Source organism: Gadus macrocephalus, chromosome 17 (genome assembly GCF_031168955.1).
Source record: "Gadus macrocephalus chromosome 17, ASM3116895v1".
NCBI lineage: Eukaryota > Metazoa > Chordata > Actinopteri > Gadiformes > Gadidae > Gadus > Gadus macrocephalus.
Genome location: NC_082398.1, coordinates 6,307,201 through 6,324,700, shown reverse-complemented (window position 1 = coordinate 6,324,700; position 17,500 = coordinate 6,307,201). Strand labels below are relative to the sequence as shown.

Here is a 17,500-nt window from a genome sequence, read left to right as displayed (position 1 = left end):
TGCTCCAGTGAGTGCCCAGCCGTCAGCGCTGCGCTTCTGCGGGGGATTTTTCGAGAACATGTTGGCTTAACTCCTCTTGGGAGCACTGCGGGACCAGTAGCTTTAAAGTCCCCCAGCCCCCCCACTCTGTTATTAGTGTTGGAGGTTCCCCATTCCTGACTGGGTCTGTAGATGGTCTGAAGTCTGGAGTCTGGTGGTAACGTATAAAACATGTGGGGGAACTCTGGGAAAAACTCGAGGTAACCCGTTCTGTTGTTGTTTGTGCGGCGCTACCAGGCCTCTTGTGGCGCCAAGATTCAGTTGCACAGTTTTTTTGCACTCAGATTGAACTACGGTAAATTAAATTAGAGAACCAGTAAGACGTTAATAACATCAACCACCAAAGACTCCTCATCAAAATCCCCCCCCCCCCCCTTCCCAGCTGAAAGCCTCTCTCAGACATAGCTCCGCTTATTTCCAAATTCTGCGGTTATGGCGGACTGGGACGACCGGGGGTTTCTGATTGTTATGACGGCTCAGAGCAATTGGAAAATGGATTACTGCACTGGGTTAGAGGGGTGGGGGGGGGGGGGGGTGAATATGAAATCTAATAAGAATCCAATTGTGCTACTGGGGTTTCTGGAAAAAGAAAACGGGCCTCATGACGAACGGCGTGGGAAACGCACGGCGGCAGCGGTGTGGGGGGGGGAAAGGGAACACGAACCTGGAAAAGCCGACGCGGCTTTTCAGCACGAACTCGTGCGACCTGAGTCGCCAGTGGAAACGTATCCCCCCCTCTTCCCATTTTCTTTTTCCCTTCCCTTCGTCTAACGTCTCTGCCCGTCTACCCCCCCCCCCCCCCCCCCCGCGCCCGCCGTAGGTTTCAGCTCCAGCTTCCTACCAAAGGAGGAGAGCGTGACGTCAGCACCGGAACCCGTGCCCAGCAACCAGGACTACCAGGCCAGCAGCCAGGTCCGCACGCCCCGCCCCTCTGTCTGGACCTCTGTCTGTCCACGCATGTCTGTCCGTCTGTCTGATTCAACCTGTCTGTCTGTCTGTCTGTCTGGACCTCTGTCTGTACACGCCTGTCTGTCCGTCTGTCTGATTCAACCTGTCTGTCTGTCTGTCTGGACCTCTGTCTGTACACGCCTGTCTGTCCGTCTGTCTGTATCAACCTGTATGTATGTCTGTCGGGAGCTATGTCCGGGGCTATGTCTGTCTGTCTGTCTGGGGCTATGTCTGTCTGTCTGTCTGTTTGGGGCTATGTCTGTCTGTCTGTCTGGGGCTATGTCTGTCTGTCTGTCTGTGCACACCTGTCCTCCCCTCTGTCTGTACACGCCTGTCTGTCCGTCTGTCTGCATGAACCTGTCTGTATGTCTGTCTGGAGCCATGTCTGTCTGTCTTCCTACATAGGCCTGTCTGTTGGTCTGTCTGTATGTCTGTCTGAGCTATGTCTGTCTGCCTGTCCGTACACGCCGGGCTATCTGTCTGTCTCTCTGTATACGCTGTATACGTCTGTCTGTTTGTATGTCTGTCTGTATGTATGTCAAAACCACACTGTCTTCAATGAAAAACTTTATATGACAAGTCCATGAAGGTTTAAGGGCCAAAACAGCGTTAACTTTGCAGCACATACACAGCAATGCAATATATATATAAATATATTTTCATATCAACTAGTGTTTGGAGCGAAGGGTATCTTTTTTACCTGGATGTTTGTAGCTGCGATCTGATTGGATGTCCCCCTCAGGTGTTCCACGAGTGCTTCCTGAACCCCTGTCAGAACAAAGGGACGTGTGAGGAGGTGGGGGCCGGCTACGTCTGCACCTGTATGCCGGGCTTCACAGGTACACTGCGACCCCCAACCCTCCCCATCCTCTGTAGTCTAGTAGTAAGTGCCGGTTATTTACGTCCTTTGTCTCCCCCTAGGGGCCAAGTGTGAGAGTGACATTGATGAATGCGACTCGGCCCCGTGTCAGAACGGGGGCCTGTGCAAAGACGGGATGGGGGACTTCCTGTGTGAGTGCAAGCTTGGATTCGTAGGTATGTGTGCATTATTCATTTTCATATCTTCATAAAATCATTCATATTAATAGAATCATCTAAGACTTCTCTTGTCTTCGCTCTTTGGAAGTGGCACTACGGGAGTACTGAATAGACAAAAAAACTGAAGGTTGATCTTATCTTTGATGTTGGTTGGTTGGATTGTGAATAATAATATCACGATGATAAAAGGGAATAAAAAAGAATGGTATTGTTCATTGGTGAAATGCTATGTTTTTGCAGTGAAACTCAACTGAATATATTACACCAAGAAGCCACAAGATTTAATAAACAATATTATACTGACATTATTCAGGCCAAGGTCATTTTCTAGCCTTTTCAGTCAGTCAGTCCATAGTTGCATACTGCACACACAGAGCTGTATTGGGTTGCGGGGGCCTATATTGAAACACCTTCACCTCAGCCCTCCCTGCCAGCTAACGTGTGTGTGTGTGTGTGTGTGTGTGTGTGTGTGTGTGTGTGTGTGTGTGTGTGTGTGTGTGTGCGTGTGCGCGCGCGCGCTGTCGACAGGCTCGCTGTGCGAGGCGGAGGTCAACGAGTGCGTCTCCTCGCCCTGTCTGAACGAGGGCGTGTGCGTGGACCGGGTCAACGGGTTCACCTGCAGCTGTGACGGAGGCTACACAGGTCAGGGTACAGGCAGGGCTCACCTGCTAGGGCTGTGTGTTTGGGTTCGGGGGGGGGGGGGGGGGGGAGTGTGGGTCCAGTCCACTCGTTAGGATAACGATGAACACCTGAACTACCCTGAGATGTATATGCATTGTGTTTGTTCTCTCATTCAATCCGTCTTCCCAGGCACGAAACCCCATAAGAATATGTAAAGACGATCTATAATTGGTGTATTAATGTGGTGTTAATTATCTATAATAGTAGTTTAAGGCCAACGCAGGCCTAAATCCGAAGGTGAAAGTACAGAGTGTGTTCAACCTTAAGTCTCAGCTGCCCCCCCCCCCCCCCCCCCCCCCCCCCCCTCAGGCCCTCGCTGTGAGCTGGAGGTGGACGAGTGTTTGTCGGCGCCGTGTCTGAACGGCGGCGTCTGCGAGGACCTGGCCGCCGCCTTCTCCTGCACGTGCCCCATGGGCTACTCCGGGGAGCGCTGCGAGGTGGACGTGGACGAGTGCCACAGCGCCCCCTGCCTGAACGGAGGCTCGTGTCACGACGCCGTCAATGACTTCAGGTTACAATGATATGATACGTTTGTTTATTTTATACACTGGTGGGTGGGGCGGAGTGGGTATAAAAACGTTGGAGGAAATGTAGTTGGGTGACAGGTTTTTAATTCTGTTTTATTCTCAAATTACCGTCTATTTTACGATTAAAACTGTGATACTCTAATTAGTTTGATAAACATGTCACCATTTTTTATTATATTTTGAATGCTATTTATAAATGGCATCCAATGAGGGTCAGGGTAAGGGTTAGCAACAAATAAGGAAACGGTTATTTTTTGTGAGGCTTTGAAGATTGAAAGTAGTGTTTGATCAAATAGCATTACATTACAGCTAGAAACCAATGATGCAGTGCTTCTGGTCCTTTTGGTGCAACTGAAGACCTCTTCCTGTTTGCTCCTCATATCTAACCTACCGGGGCGCAGGTGCCAGTGCGTGGAGGGCTACCACGGGCGTCTGTGCGAGGTGGACGTGGACGAGTGCGACCCCAACCCGTGCATCAACGGGGCCAGCTGCCTGGACGGGCTGGGCAGCTTCACCTGCCGCTGCCTCCCTGGGTTCAACGGAACCAGGTGTGAGACAGGTACTCTCTAGGACCAGGGGACGCGTCGCTGTGGCAACCCAGGGGGGGGATGTTGTACTAAAGAGAAAAAATGGGGAGAAATGGGTGGTATTTAGGTTTTTCTTCGTATGATAAATTTCTGATTTGGAGAATTAGTCGGAAAACTAGATCCAAAAGCGAAATCGTGAAACACGTGTGGGTCTCTGAGAGACGATGAGTCACCTCCAGATTGATCTTTTCTGTCATTTATCGATTGGATTTGTCGATCTGTGTCCCCGACGCCGCAGAGATGTCCGCCGCCTTCAACCTGGACTTCGAGGTGTCCGGTATCCACGGCTACGTGATCCTGGACGGCGTGATGCCCACGCTGACGGAGATCACGTGCACCTTCTGGATGAGGTCGTCGGACACCATCAACTACGGCACGCCCGTGTCTTATGCCGTGGAGGGCAGCGACAACGCCTTCCTGCTCATCGACTACAACGGGTCAGCCAGCGTCACCATATACACGCACGCCCTCAGACACAGTAGAGTGCAGTCCGTGGAGAGTATGAGGGGTCGTGACCGTTCCTAACACACATTTCCGACTTTAAACACCGTTTTAATACTTGTTGTGAACATCTGTATGCATTTAAATCTCGGCTTTATCTGAAATCGACAAAGTTATTAATTAGCTGTTGCTTTTTCCGATGCACTCTCAGACTCTCAAATTCTTGATGAATGAGCCGTGTTTGGGAGTGACGGGAACGTTTTCACGTTCCCGTCACTCCCAAACACGGCTCATTCATTCGCTCACGCACCCCTTCATTCATGTGGCCCCTCTGTAGCGGCTCCTGTCGTCATGTGACCAGCCGTCCGTTAACCCTCTCGCCCCCCCACAGCTGGGTGCTGTACGTGAACGGGAAGGAGCGGATCACCGACTGCCCGGCCGTCAACACGGGCCAGTGGTACCACGTGGGCGTGTCGTGGCGCAGCTGGGACGGCGACTGGAGGGTCTACATCAACGGCAAGCCGTCCGACGGCGGCAAGGGCCTCTCGGTGGGCTCCTCCATCCCAGGTAGGGCCCTCCTCCGCCGGGACCGAGAGGCTGGCTCTGCCCCCCTCAACCCCGGCCTGGAGAGAGCGGTCTGCGGAAAAGGGTTGTTGAGAATGAAGTCAAATTTGGAAATCTTGTTTCATTTCTCTGTTGCTATGACAGTGTATCAATTGAGCACAGTGTCTGACAGCAGAAACCGTTTAATAGGGTTAAATGTATTAAAATGGCACTTGGTAATGGGGATGGTAACGGTATTAGCACATTGGTAGTAAACGGTATTCCAACAGAAGCTACTCTTTGCAACAGCGCCCCCTGTGAAGTTAAAGGTAATGGGATGGGTTTGACCTTTGACCTGCAGGTGGCGGGGCCCTGGTGCTGGGTCAGGACCAGGACAGCCGGGGGGAGGGCTTCAACCCCGTCGAGTCGTTTGTGGGCTCCCTCAGCCAACTCAACATCTGGGACCGGGTCCTGAGCCCTCAGCAGGTAGGCAGCGCTGCTGGAAGACGGCCCCAAACACTCAAACCAAGGGCCAATAGGAAGGAGACAAACATTTGAGCAATGGACCAATAGGAAGCCATCAAACACTTTACCCAAGGGCCATTACAAGGGAAGGTGTGTGTGTGTGTGTGTGTGTGTGTGTGTGTGTGTGTGTGTGTGTGTGTGTGTGTGTGTGTGTGTGTGTGTGTGTGTGTGTGTGTGTGTGTGTGTGTGTGTGTGTGTGTAGATCCAGGTTCTGGCCAGCAGCTGCCCGGCCTCCCATGTGACCCACCGGGGGAACGTCCTGGCCTGGCCCGACTTCCTCAACGGTCAGATGGGCCGCGTCAAGACCACCCCCGGCAGCATCTTCTGCGCCGGTGAGTGAACATCTAGTCTACTACACCGTGACCTTTAACCTTTGACCTACCATTACTACTCAGCATCTGGAGAAGAAAAACAACGATTAAAAATTGACCTTTTGAAAACATTCAACCTGAGGATCTTATAATCAGTATATAGAAAACAGAGTTTGAGCGACTGCTCTACAATTACAATTAGGGGCATTTAGCAGACGCTTTTATCCAAAGCGACTTACATCGGTTAATACACACATTGACACACACATGCAAGGCGACAGCCAGCTCGTCAGGTTTAAGTGTCTTGCTCAGGGACGCATCAACACTCTAGCTAGCTAGGAGGAGCCGGGGATTGAACTAGCAACCTAACGGCTACAAGAGCGACCCTATACTTACTCTTCAATAACCTGTGCATGTATTTGTGTATTCGATGATGAACTCAAAGACCACGTGCATGATTTCTCTTCACTCTTGAAGAAGACATTGTAAGTGCACGGGCACAGACCAATGGCCGTCCATATCTGACCTGACTCAATGCGCGTCTCCGGGCGGTCGCGGTCGACCAATCAGTGGCCGGATCAGCTCCCGACTCACGGCTGCGCCCTTCTCACCCAGACTGCCCCCCGCTGGAGAGTGCGGGGGCCCACCTGAGGGCCTCCACGGTGGAGGTGAGCCCGGGGGCCCAGGTGCAGCTGTCCTGCGACCCCGGCTTCTACCTGGTGGGGGAGCCCGTGTTGCAGTGTCAGAACAAGGGGGAGTGGAGCCACCCGCTGCCCCGGTGTGAACGTGAGTTAGAGGCCTCCCCGCCTTCCCTCCTGTCCGTTGGGCTCCTTTTATTGATGAGTGGGAGCGGTTGTTGTTGACTGTCTTGAGTACGTGCTTGTCTTTTGTTTACGTGCTGGTTAAGCCACACAAAGACACTCGTACGCACACATGCAGACTCGCACACAAACACGCAAGCAAGCACACACAAAAACACAAACACGCAAGCAAGCACACACAAAAACACACACACAAACACGCAGGCGAGCGCGCACGCACGCACGCACGCACGCACACACACACACACACAGAATAGTTAGTGCAGTTGACTCCACTCTGTCACCCCACTTATTTTTCCCGTGACCTATGACCCTCCCCCGACCCCTGAACCCCACCACAGGCGTGTCGTGCGGGGCCCCCCGGCCCCTGGAGCACGGCTCCTTCCAGGGGACTGACTTCCTGGCGGGCGGCTCGGTGGCGTACCAGTGCAGCGCAGGCTTCTACCTGCTGGGGGACGCCCGCAGCCAGTGCACCAACAGCGGGAAGTGGGCCTCCAACCTGCCCGCCTGCCTGGGTACGCACACTACCCTCAGCCCTGGACTGGGTCATGGGTTGGTCCCTCATGTGGTGGTCCATTCATGTGCTGGTTCATTCATGTGTTAGTTCATCATGTGGTGGTCCATTCATGTGTTAGTTCATCATGTGCTGGTCCATTCATGTGTTAGTTCATCATGTGGTGGTCCATTCATGTGCTGGTTCATTCATGTGTTAGTTCATTCATGTGGTGGTCCATTCATGTGTTAGTTCATCATGTGATGGTTCATTCATGTGTTGGTTCATTCATGTTTTGTTTTTTTAGAAAATTATAATACAAATATTAATAAATATTCATACATATTTTTGTTATTGGCATTAATGCATATATTTTTGTTCTGTTAATTCACTTTATTTATTAAATATGATCCCACATATAGGCTAGGGCTGGCAATGAATGCAATCAATATGAGGTTGTGTTCGCCTGTGTGAACTACATCATGCCACCAGACAGGCTGTGTCCAATTACTAGTGTGCAGTCATGCCATCATGACTGTGCTGTTTGACTTAAGAAGCAATATGTTTCCCTGTTTGACTGATCGTGTGTGTGTGTGTGTGTGTGTGTGTGTGTGTGGTGTGTGTGTGTGTGTGTGTGTGTGTGTGTGTGTGTGTGTGTGTGTGTGTGTGTGTGTGTGTGTGTGTGTGTGTGTGTGTGTGTGTGTGTGTGTGTGTGGGTGTGTGTGTGTGTAGATGTTGACGAGTGTGCTCTGGGTTCGGACTGTGATAAACACGCCAGTTGTCAGAACACGGACGGCTCGTATGCGTGCAGGTGCATCCACCCTTACAGCGGCGACGGCAAGAACTGCACGGGTACGTCACATCATAACCTCAACCTGTCTCTCCATCCACCTGTCCATCCATCCACCTGTCCGTCCATCCACCTGTCTGTCCATCCACCTGTCCGTCCATCCACCTGTCTGTCCATCCACCTGTCTGTCCATCCATGCGTCTGTCCATCGTTCAATGAATGCAAACATGGATACATTTCTGTACCGTGTGTCTGTACAGACCAAACAACATCATGCAGACAAATCGTACATTATACTGACTGTGTGTGTGTGTGTGCGTGTGTGTGTGTGTGTGTGTGTGTGTACCCCAGAGCCGGTGAGATGCGAGGATCCGGGGTTCCCAGACTTGGGCCACAGAGAAGGCATTAACTTCCTGATGGGCGGAGAGGTGGTCTTTGGCTGTCAGGAGGGCCACGAGCTGATTGGTTCGCCCAAACTCCTGTGCTTGGAGACAGGAAGCTGGAATAAACCGTTCCCGTACTGCCAAGGTCAGGCTTCAGCCCCAAGCATTTACCATTATCCCACACAATAACACATAATACAATACTATATATCTCTCTCTATATATACATATATATATATATATATAGATATGTGTATATTTAATTTTACAATTGTCCATGAATTCAGTTCAAAGTGTTTGGCTCAAAGCTATTGAATGTGTAACACACAGTAACATTTAGTTCAACTCGTGACTCGTAACTTGTAACGCATGTCAGACTAACTGGTACATGATTCACTAGTTGAATAGCAAAATAACATGAGACTATCAGAAAGAAACAAAACCAATGTTTTTTTAAGTTAATTTAAGTCAGTCGTTATACCGCAGGGTAAATACGTTTGTACTTTAACTGCTACCACCAGAAGGCGCCATTGTCTGTGTTTGAGAGAATAAGCGACAATAATCGCGCGTCATAAACAAAACATTGTTTACCTTTCCATAATCTATTTTAGCTAACCTTGCTTTCATTTCTTTATAATGCCATTGAGTCTTGAGTATCGTTCACATCATGAAGTAGCATCATATTTCAGCATTCGATTTTTAATTAAATCATTGTGGAAATGTGGAGCCATACATCTGATATTATTCAGCGTCTCTATATCACCACCTCTTCTTCCAAGCAACATCACAGTGTGTGTGTGTGTGTGTGTGTGTGTGTGTGTGTGTGTGTGTGTGTGTGTGTGTGTGTGTGTGTGTGTGTGTGTGTGTGTGTGTGTGTGTGTGTGTGTGTGTGTGTGTGTGTGTGTGTATATAGAGTGGCCATGAGCCCAATCAAGTGTTGCAGCTGTTTATGCAGTTATTCTAATGTGGACGATAGGATTCACGTTCATTCATTGAAACACGCAGGGCAAATAAAGTCACACTTACACTGGCATAAACAAACGATGAGAATACTTTTTTAGAAACACATACACATGAAGACACAAAAAACAGAAACAGTAACACATGGACTTACACGCCCAGCTCCACCACTACGCAGCACACTTTCCACACACACACACACACACACACACACACACACACACACACACACACACACTACTCAGTGTGTGTTTGTGTGGGTGTCAGATCACTGTCACGTGCCCCGGCCCTGGTGTAGTGAAGGGCTGATTGTACGGACAGCTGTGTCTTTGTTGAAGGACTGCAGATGAGGGCCTGAAAGGACTGCTACAAGAGGGGAGGGAGAGAGAGAGGGAGGGAGAGAGAGAGAGAGAGAGAGAGAGAGAGAGAGAGAGAGAGAGAGAGTCCAGTGTCTGCATATCGGCCTCCCCCCCCTTCTCTGCCTGGTCAGCCCTAATGGGTTGGGTGCTGTGTCACACTGACTGAGGCCATTCAGACGTCCTAGCAGACTCATATCGAAAGTGAAAGTCATGTTTGAAAGTGAAAGTTTAAATAAACGTCAATGTATTTAAAGGTTGTAGGTCATTTGATTGGCTTGTTAGAGCAGTCCTTCCTAATGTTTCAGAAATTGTTGTTAACGTTCAAACAACATTAAAAAAGTCTGTTCCTCGCTACATAGGAAACATATGTCTCTATACTTACTATAATTTACTCTCGGGTGATCTTTTCTTATCCAATCTATTCTAGTATATCATAATCGAGTCTGGTATCAAATGTAATAGAATCCTACCTAGCAGACTCATGGTAGCGCGCGCTCCTCCCTGTCTCCCCTCAGCCCTCCCCTGTCCTGAGCCCTCCGTTCCAGCCAACTCCGACATGAAGGGGGCCAACTTCACCTACGGAAGCAAGGTGACTTTCAGGTATCTTCTGCCCCCCCTCGATTACAGCAACACCAAACAGACCAGCAAACACACAAAAGACAAGGAAGCAATGTGTGTGTGTGTGTGTGTGTGTGTGTGTGTGTGTGTGTGTGTGTGTGTGTGTGTGTGTGTGTGTGTGTGTGTGTGTGTGTGTGTGTGTGTGTGTGTGTGTGTGTGTGTGTGAATAAGTGTATGGCCGTCGAAGGAGGGGGGAACCAGACTCGACGTGCTCCATGCTTTTTTCGCCCCTCTTCAAAGTTGACTTTACAAAGTGACGTTTACCGAGTTTATGCGATTCAGCAGGAAATTGTACGAGTGTGTCTTCCTTTGGGTGGAAGAAGGAAGGGGAGTGTGATTGTGTGCGAGTCATGGGACACACATTCTTCCTGGCTCCAAATCCGAAGGGAGGGGACGGGTTTTGTTTCGTTTTAACTTTTTCATCCATGTGCTTCCACGTGTGTGTGCGTGTGCATGTGTTTGACCATGCTTGCGTGCTTGTGTGTGTGTGTGTGTGTGTGTGTGTGTGTGTGTGTGTGTGTGTGTGTGTGTGTGCGTGCGTGCCTGTGTGCGTGCCTGTGCGTGCCTGTGTGTGTGTGTGTGTGTGTGCGTGCCTGTGTGTGTGTGTGTGTGTGTGTGTGTGCCTGTGTGTGTGTGTGTGTGTGCGTGCCTGTGTGTGTGTGTGTGTGCGCGTGTGTGCGTGCCTGTGTGTGTGTGTGTGTGTGTGTGCGTGCCTGTGTGTGTGTGTGTGTGTGTGTGTGTGTGTGCGTGCGTGCCTGTGTGTGTGTGTGTGTGTGTGTGTGTGCGTGTGTGCGTGCCTGTGTGTGTGTGTGTGCGTGCCTGTGTGTGTGTGTGTGTGTGTGTGTGTGTGTGCCTGTGTGTGTGTGTGTGTGCGTGCCTGTGTGTGTGTGTGTGTGTGTGTGTGTGTGTGTGTGTGTGTGCGCGTGTGTGCGTGCCTGTGTGTGTGTGTGTGTGTGTGTGCGTGCCTGTGTGTGTGTGTGTGTGTGTGTGTGTGTGTGTGTGTGTGCGCGTGTGTGCGTGCCTGTGTGTGTGTGTGTGTGTGCGTGCCTGTGTGTGTGTGTGTGTGTGCCTGTGTGTGTGCGTGCCTGTGTGTGTGTGTGCGTGCGTGCCTGTGTGTGTGTGTGCGTGCCTGTGTGTGTGTGTGTGTGTGCGTGCCCCCCCCCCCCAGCTGTAGGAAGGGCTACCTGCCCCAGGTCCCCTACGAGTTCCAGTGTCTCTCCAGCCAGAGGTGGAGCGGCTCTCCACCCCCCTGCCACCCCGTGTCGTGCGGCGACCCTCCGTCGGTGCCGCGCGCCCACTACACCCTCCAGGAGACCACCTACCTGGCGGTGGTCAAGTACACCTGCGGCGACGGCTACAGGTGCAACGAATAGACCCGCCGCCATTGGCTGATGAAGTATTGAAAGGCTCACTGTTAACCGATGCGCCCTCTCTGCCGAGGGGTCAGTGTAGGAACAACACGGGCCTGGCTCCTAACACTGATCCAGGGTGCTCCTTTATGGACCAGAGCCGGTCGAGACCCCACTAGTGCACATACGTCTACTGTGTGTGCCCCATAAAGGAGCAGACCCATAATAAGTGTTGTGATCGACATCTGTGTTTCTCCTCCGCTGAGGCCTTTAAGAAAGGCTCTGTTGAATGACTGACTGAACGGCACACACCGGCTAACTGACTGACTGACTTTCTTAACGACTGATTGACTCCCTAACCAACTGAAATTCACTTCTCCGGTCAAAGACCAAACAGTGGAGTGCAACAGAGCCTGTGTTTGTGTGCATGGTCTGCCCTGTTTGGCACCCAGTGCACCCCTCAGCGTCCCTGGAGGTTAACCCTCCAAAGGACAAGGGGGAAGCATGAGACGGATCACAGGAGGAGGAATACCATCGTTCCCATCCCTCCCATCACTCCCATCCCTCCCATCACTCCCATCACTCCCATCCCTCCCATCACTCCCATCCCTCCCATCACTCCCATCCCTCCCATCACTCCCATCACTCCCATCCCTCCCATCCCTCCCATCCCTCCCATCACTCCCATCCCTCCCATCACTCCCATCCCTCCCATCACTCCCATCCCTCCCATCACTCCCATCCCTCCCATCACTCCCATCACTCCCATCCCTCCCATCCCTCCCATCCCTCCCATCACTCACATCACTCCCATCACTCACATCACTCCCATCACTCACATCACTCCCATCACTCACATCACTCCTTGATCCAGCACTACATAAACACAATGGACCCGACTTGACGTGTGTGTGTGTGTGTGTGTGTGTGTGTGTGTGTGTGTGTGTGTGTGTGTGTGTGTGTGTCGGTCCGAAGGCTCCAGGGCGCCTCGGAGCTGGTGTGTGAGGACACGGGCGAGTGGAGCCGGCCCCTCCCACGCTGCACGGGCGTCCTCTGCCCCGAGCCCCCCCCGCTCACGCACGCCGTCACCGCGGGCGACGGCCACAGCCTGGGAGAGGAGGTGCGCTACGTCTGCAAAGAAGGGTAAATCCGGCCGATGTCCGCCCCCCACACCACTGAGGGATGAACCCCCCCGAGCAGAGTTCCTCTACTCATCAGTATTGCTCTTCCCGTGACTCGCTCAGACACGGGGAGAGCAATACTGACGAGAAGAGGTACTCTGCTCGAGGAGCGATAGGTCACAGGAAGGGCACTGCTGCTGAAATCCATTCATTTCCTCTTTATGTCTAACAAAAATAAATAAATATGACACATCACACAAATACACATAGCACAAAACAACAATAGTTATAAAGTGTCATAAACGATATTTATAAAGTAAATGCAGTGTCTGTGTCCTAAAAGGACACAGACACTTCCCACCCCTTGTTCCACTGCTCGTAATTATCTGCTTTGCGTTTTCCAGTTTTAAACAACTATTTACATAATGCGCATTCAAATTATTCATATACAATAGTCTTATATTTACAACATTTACAAAGCATTACATTTTTTTTGTAAAAATTGACACAAATAAACAAACAAACAAAATTATAGCTTGACTAGAAATGACGTCTATGTTGTTTTTTTATTGAGTTATGACTCAAAGCAGACATGGGCTTCTAAAAGATCAGGTCTCGGACTGGGATATGATTGCCTACTGGTACCTTGACAGAATATTTGGATCTATACACTCGTCATTCTATCTATCGGATCTTCAATTGCTTCAGGAAAATATACATTTTTGCGTTTAGTTGTTTCCTTATTCATTAGAAATGATCTTTAAACCCTAACCCTGACCCTTTATCGAGGGAATCCCCCGACAGCAAACAATCCTCTAATGGGTCCGCCCCCGCCCTTCCTGCCCTAGCTACACCCTGATCGGGCCCGAGACCCGGGAGTGCCTGCCCAGCGGCCGGTGGAGCGAGAGCTCCGCCCAGTGCGTGCCGCGCTCCTGCGGCGCCCCGCCCGCCGTGGACCACGCCGAGCCCTACGAGGGCCACCAGCTGTACGGCGACACGGCCAACTACTACTGCAAGGACGGCTACACGGCCGGCAACAACTCCAAGATGGTGTGCGACGCGCGCGGCGCCTGGACGCCCCCCGACGGCCTGCCCACGCCGCGCTGCATCGCCAACTTCTGCCTGCACCCGCCCGCGCTGCCGCACGCCGTCCTGGACGCGGTGCGCAAGCCCAAGTACGCCAGCAACACGGAGGTGGCGTACAAGTGCGAGGAGGGCTTCGTGCTGAACACCACGGCGGCGCTGCGCTGCCTGGTGGGCGGGGCCTGGGAGCCCCCCCCGCAGGAGGTGGGCTGCGTGCCGGTGCGCTGCTCGCGGCCGGAGGGCATCGAGAGGGGCTACGTCAGCGGCAGCGACTACAGCTTCGGCGCCGTGGTGGCGTACAGCTGCGACCGGGGCTTCCTGATCCGCGGGGAGAAGCGGCGCACGTGCGAGGCCAACGGGGCGTGGGGCGGGCCGCTGCCCACCTGCGGCCCCGTCGCCTGCCTGCCCCCGCCGAGTCTACGCAACGGATACATCCAGGTGGGGGCCGCGCACCGTGCGCCTCCGGTTATGGAAAAACACATAATCACCATTGTTTTGGTCAATGATGAAATGAGGATCATTCAAACGACTATTTTTGAGTTTGAAGACATGTTTAATTTATTCAGCATTAGTGAGATTTCTGAGAACTTCGACATTTCGCCTTAAAAAGATACCCAGAATTTTAAAATGGATAATGTTCAAATTGAAAATAATGTACAAATATGCATCCAGCTGTTTTCTAAAAAAATATATATGTATATCGTTTCAACTCGATTATATTAGTTTGGAGGTCGATTGACCAAAAAGTCAAAATCGCAACCAAAATTCAATTAATCTCAGAGCCCTTACTCCGAATGGCACCTCTGTTTCAAAGGTTGGCTGAGGTCAGGGATTTATCCCTGGCGGTGTTTCAAGTATTCATTCTTTAGTCTACTGGGCTCTTCGCTAGTCAGTGATTTAAGAACAACACTTTAATGAAAAGCCGCCGACAGAGAATTGTCATACTTTGTTGGGCTGGAATCAAAGACAACAGGCTCCTCACTTTGATACCCCTGTTTATTATCTAGCTTTCTTTTTTGGGGTTTATTTAATGCGTTGAAAAAAAGTCTTAACTTCTTCCCCCCAACGCTCCACTCTCTGCAGAGCAAAGGCCGGTCCACCTACAGCAGCCGGGTGACGTACGGCTGCAACGCGGGCTACCGCCTGGTGGGCCGCCCCGACCGCACGTGCCAGGCCAACCGCCAGTGGTCCAGCACGGAGCCCCCGTCCTGCGTGCTGCTCAAGTGCGACCCCCCCCCGGACGTGGTCCACGGGCGCTACGCCGCCGCCGGCGCCGCCTTCGAGGCGGGCCAGAAGGTGCGGTACGCGTGCGACGAGGGCTACGAGCTGGCCGGCGAGGCGGTGTGGACCTGCCTGAAGCACGGCCAGTGGGACCGCAGCCGGCGGCCGCGATGCTCCCCGCTGCGGTGCCCCGAGCCCCCTCTGGAGGGCAGCCACCTGGTGCTGCGGGGCCCGGACGACGACGCCACCGTCCTGGAGCTGTCCTGCGAGGACGGCTACGTCCTGCGGGGGGCGCCGGTCCTGCGCTGCACCGCCGCCCAGCGCTGGAACGACACCTTCCCCGCGTGCGAGCGCGTGGCGTGCGGCCCGCCGCCGGCCGTGGCGTACGCCGTCCCCGCGCCGGCGGCGGCGCCGGCGGGGGCGGCCTTCTACCACGGCGCCGAGGTGGCGTACTCCTGCATGGACGGCTTCACCCCGAGCCGGGGGGACCGCGTGGCGTGCCTGGCCAGCGGCGAGTGGAGCACGCCGCGCCCCCGCTGCGTCTCCACCGAGTGCCCCCAGCCCACGGAGATCCCCGACGGCGTGCTGGACGTGCACGGCCTGATGTACCTCAGCACGGCGCGCTACGGCTGCAAGCCGGGCTACGCGCTGGTGGGCAACGCCACGCTGGTGTGCGGCGACGGCGGGCTCTGGATCGGGGGCCTGCCGTCCTGCCGCCCCGTGGAGTGCGCCGCCCCCGAGCCGGTCGCCAACGGCCAGGTGGCGTACCAGAAGCTCCAGTTCGGCCACGCCGCCGCCTACTCCTGCCTGCGCGGCTACCGCCTCCGCGGGCCCGAGAGCCTCCGGTGCCTGACGAGCGGCGCGTGGGACGCGGAGCCGCCGGCCTGCGTGCGGATCTCCTGCACGGCGCCCCAGCCCCTGGACAACGGCTTCGTGGAGGGGCTGGAGCACAGCTTCGGCGTCACCATCTTCTACAGCTGTTTCCCCGGTTACCAGCTGGTGGGCCAGAGCCACCTGACGTGCGAGGAGTTCGGCTGGTCCAGCGCCGTCCCCGTGTGCGTGCCCTCGGACTGCGGCCTCCCGCCCCACATCGACTTCGGGGAGTACGTGCGGGTGACGGAGCGCCCGGCGTCCGGGGGCGCCGCCGCGTCGGACTCCCCGCTGGACCTGAGCTTCCTCCAGGGCACGTGGATCGCGTACCGCTGCCACCCGGGCTACGAGCTCACGGCGCACGCCACGCTGCTGTGCCAGGAGGACGGCAGCTGGAACGGGACGGCGCCCTCGTGCGCGCCGGCCGAGTGCCAGACGCCGCCGGCGCCGCCGCACGGCTGGCTGAACGTCAGCGACACCTCCCTGGGGAGCCGGGTGACGTACAGCTGCGCCCCGGGGTACCTCCTGGTGGGCCAGGCCGTCCGGCAGTGCGTCTCGGGCCGGCACTGGACGGAGGACGCCCCCGAGTGCCGCCCCGTCTCCTGCGGCGACCCGGGCCCCGTGGCCCACGCCGTGACTCGCGGCGCCTCCTTCGCCTACCCCGACGCGCTGCGCTACGAGTGCGACGCCGGCTTCCGCCTGCAGGGCGGCGACACCCTCACCTGCCTGGCCGAGGGCCGCTGGGGCGGGGAGAAGCCGCGCTGCGAGCCGCTGTCCTGCGGGGCCCCCCAGGTGCCCGGCGACGTGGTGGTCAGCGGGGACGCCTTCACGTACGGACAGCGCGTAGACCTGAGCTGCCGGCCCGGCTTCGTCCTCAGAGGCGGGGCGGTGGGGCTGTGCGGCGCCGACGGCACCTGGAGCCACGGGCCCCTCAGCTGCGTCCCGGAGCGCTGCGGCCCGCCGCCCGCCGTCCCCAACGGCCGCGCGGCGGCGGTTCCCCAGGGCTCGGTCCGCTACGAGTGCGACAAGGGCTACGTCCTGAGCGGGGACGCCGTGCGCGCCTGCCAGGCGGACGGGCGCTGGGGGGGGGCGGCGCCCCTCTGCGAGCCCCTCAGCTGCGACCCCCCCGAGGACATCAGCCACGGCTTCCTGAACGGCTCCAGCTTCCGCGTGGACGCGGTGGTGGAGTACGTGTGCTTCGAGGGCTACGAGGCGGCGGGCGACCCCACGCTGCGCTGCTCGGCCGACGGCCTGTGGGAGGGCAGCGTGCCCCGGTGCCTGCCCTGCGCCTGCCCGCCGCCCGCGCTGCGCTTCGGCGCCGTGCTGGGCCGGGACAACGCCTGCGGCGCCCGCGTGCGCTTCCGCTGCGCCGACGGCTACCGCCTCCTGGGGCCCGCCGAGGCGGCGTGCGGCCCCGGCGGCGCCTGGAGCCCCGGCGTGCCGGCCTGCTCGCGGGGCCGCTGCGCCGCCGCCCCGCCCTCGGTGGCCCACGCCGTCACGCAGGGCGGCGGCACGGCCCACGCCGACACGGTCACGTACACGTGCCTGCCGGGGTACCGGGCCAGGGGGTACGCCCTGCTGACCTGCGGGAGGGCTGGCCGCTGGGGTGAGCCCCGGGTGAGCTGCGAGCCCGTGAGCTGCGGGCCGCCGCCCAACGTCGCGCACGCTCACGTCGTGGGTGAGACCTTCACTTTTTCAAGCCATGTTACCTACAGGTAAATGAGACGCGGGGCCGTGTGTGCATGCACCGAGGTTCGTTAACGCATGCCGCCTTTTGACGCTTTAAGTGTCG

General features: G+C 55.1%; 1 protein-coding gene across 1 annotated transcript in view; it reads left to right on the top strand.

The window, feature by feature from the left end:
• svep1 (sushi, von Willebrand factor type A, EGF and pentraxin domain containing 1) overlaps positions 1 to 17,500 on the top strand; it is a 38,358-nt gene that overhangs the window by 20,406 nt on the left and 452 nt on the right. Inside the window, exons 15-34 of the mRNA XM_060035765.1 lie at positions 1 to 7; positions 860 to 951; positions 1,730 to 1,826; positions 1,909 to 2,022; positions 2,554 to 2,667; positions 3,016 to 3,217; positions 3,635 to 3,792; positions 4,059 to 4,257; positions 4,653 to 4,828; positions 5,166 to 5,290; positions 5,532 to 5,661; positions 6,256 to 6,426; positions 6,803 to 6,976; positions 7,687 to 7,806; positions 8,096 to 8,272; positions 9,962 to 10,046; positions 11,233 to 11,424; positions 12,389 to 12,556; positions 13,383 to 14,055; positions 14,701 to 17,386. The exon at positions 1 to 7 is cut by the window's left edge and continues 155 nt beyond it. Coding sequence (XP_059891748.1) covers positions 1 to 7; positions 860 to 951; positions 1,730 to 1,826; positions 1,909 to 2,022; positions 2,554 to 2,667; positions 3,016 to 3,217; positions 3,635 to 3,792; positions 4,059 to 4,257; positions 4,653 to 4,828; positions 5,166 to 5,290; positions 5,532 to 5,661; positions 6,256 to 6,426; positions 6,803 to 6,976; positions 7,687 to 7,806; positions 8,096 to 8,272; positions 9,962 to 10,046; positions 11,233 to 11,424; positions 12,389 to 12,556; positions 13,383 to 14,055; positions 14,701 to 17,386 — 5,860 coding nt within the window. The remainder of the gene's footprint in view (positions 8 to 859; positions 952 to 1,729; positions 1,827 to 1,908; positions 2,023 to 2,553; positions 2,668 to 3,015; positions 3,218 to 3,634; positions 3,793 to 4,058; positions 4,258 to 4,652; positions 4,829 to 5,165; positions 5,291 to 5,531; positions 5,662 to 6,255; positions 6,427 to 6,802; positions 6,977 to 7,686; positions 7,807 to 8,095; positions 8,273 to 9,961; positions 10,047 to 11,232; positions 11,425 to 12,388; positions 12,557 to 13,382; positions 14,056 to 14,700; positions 17,387 to 17,500) is intronic.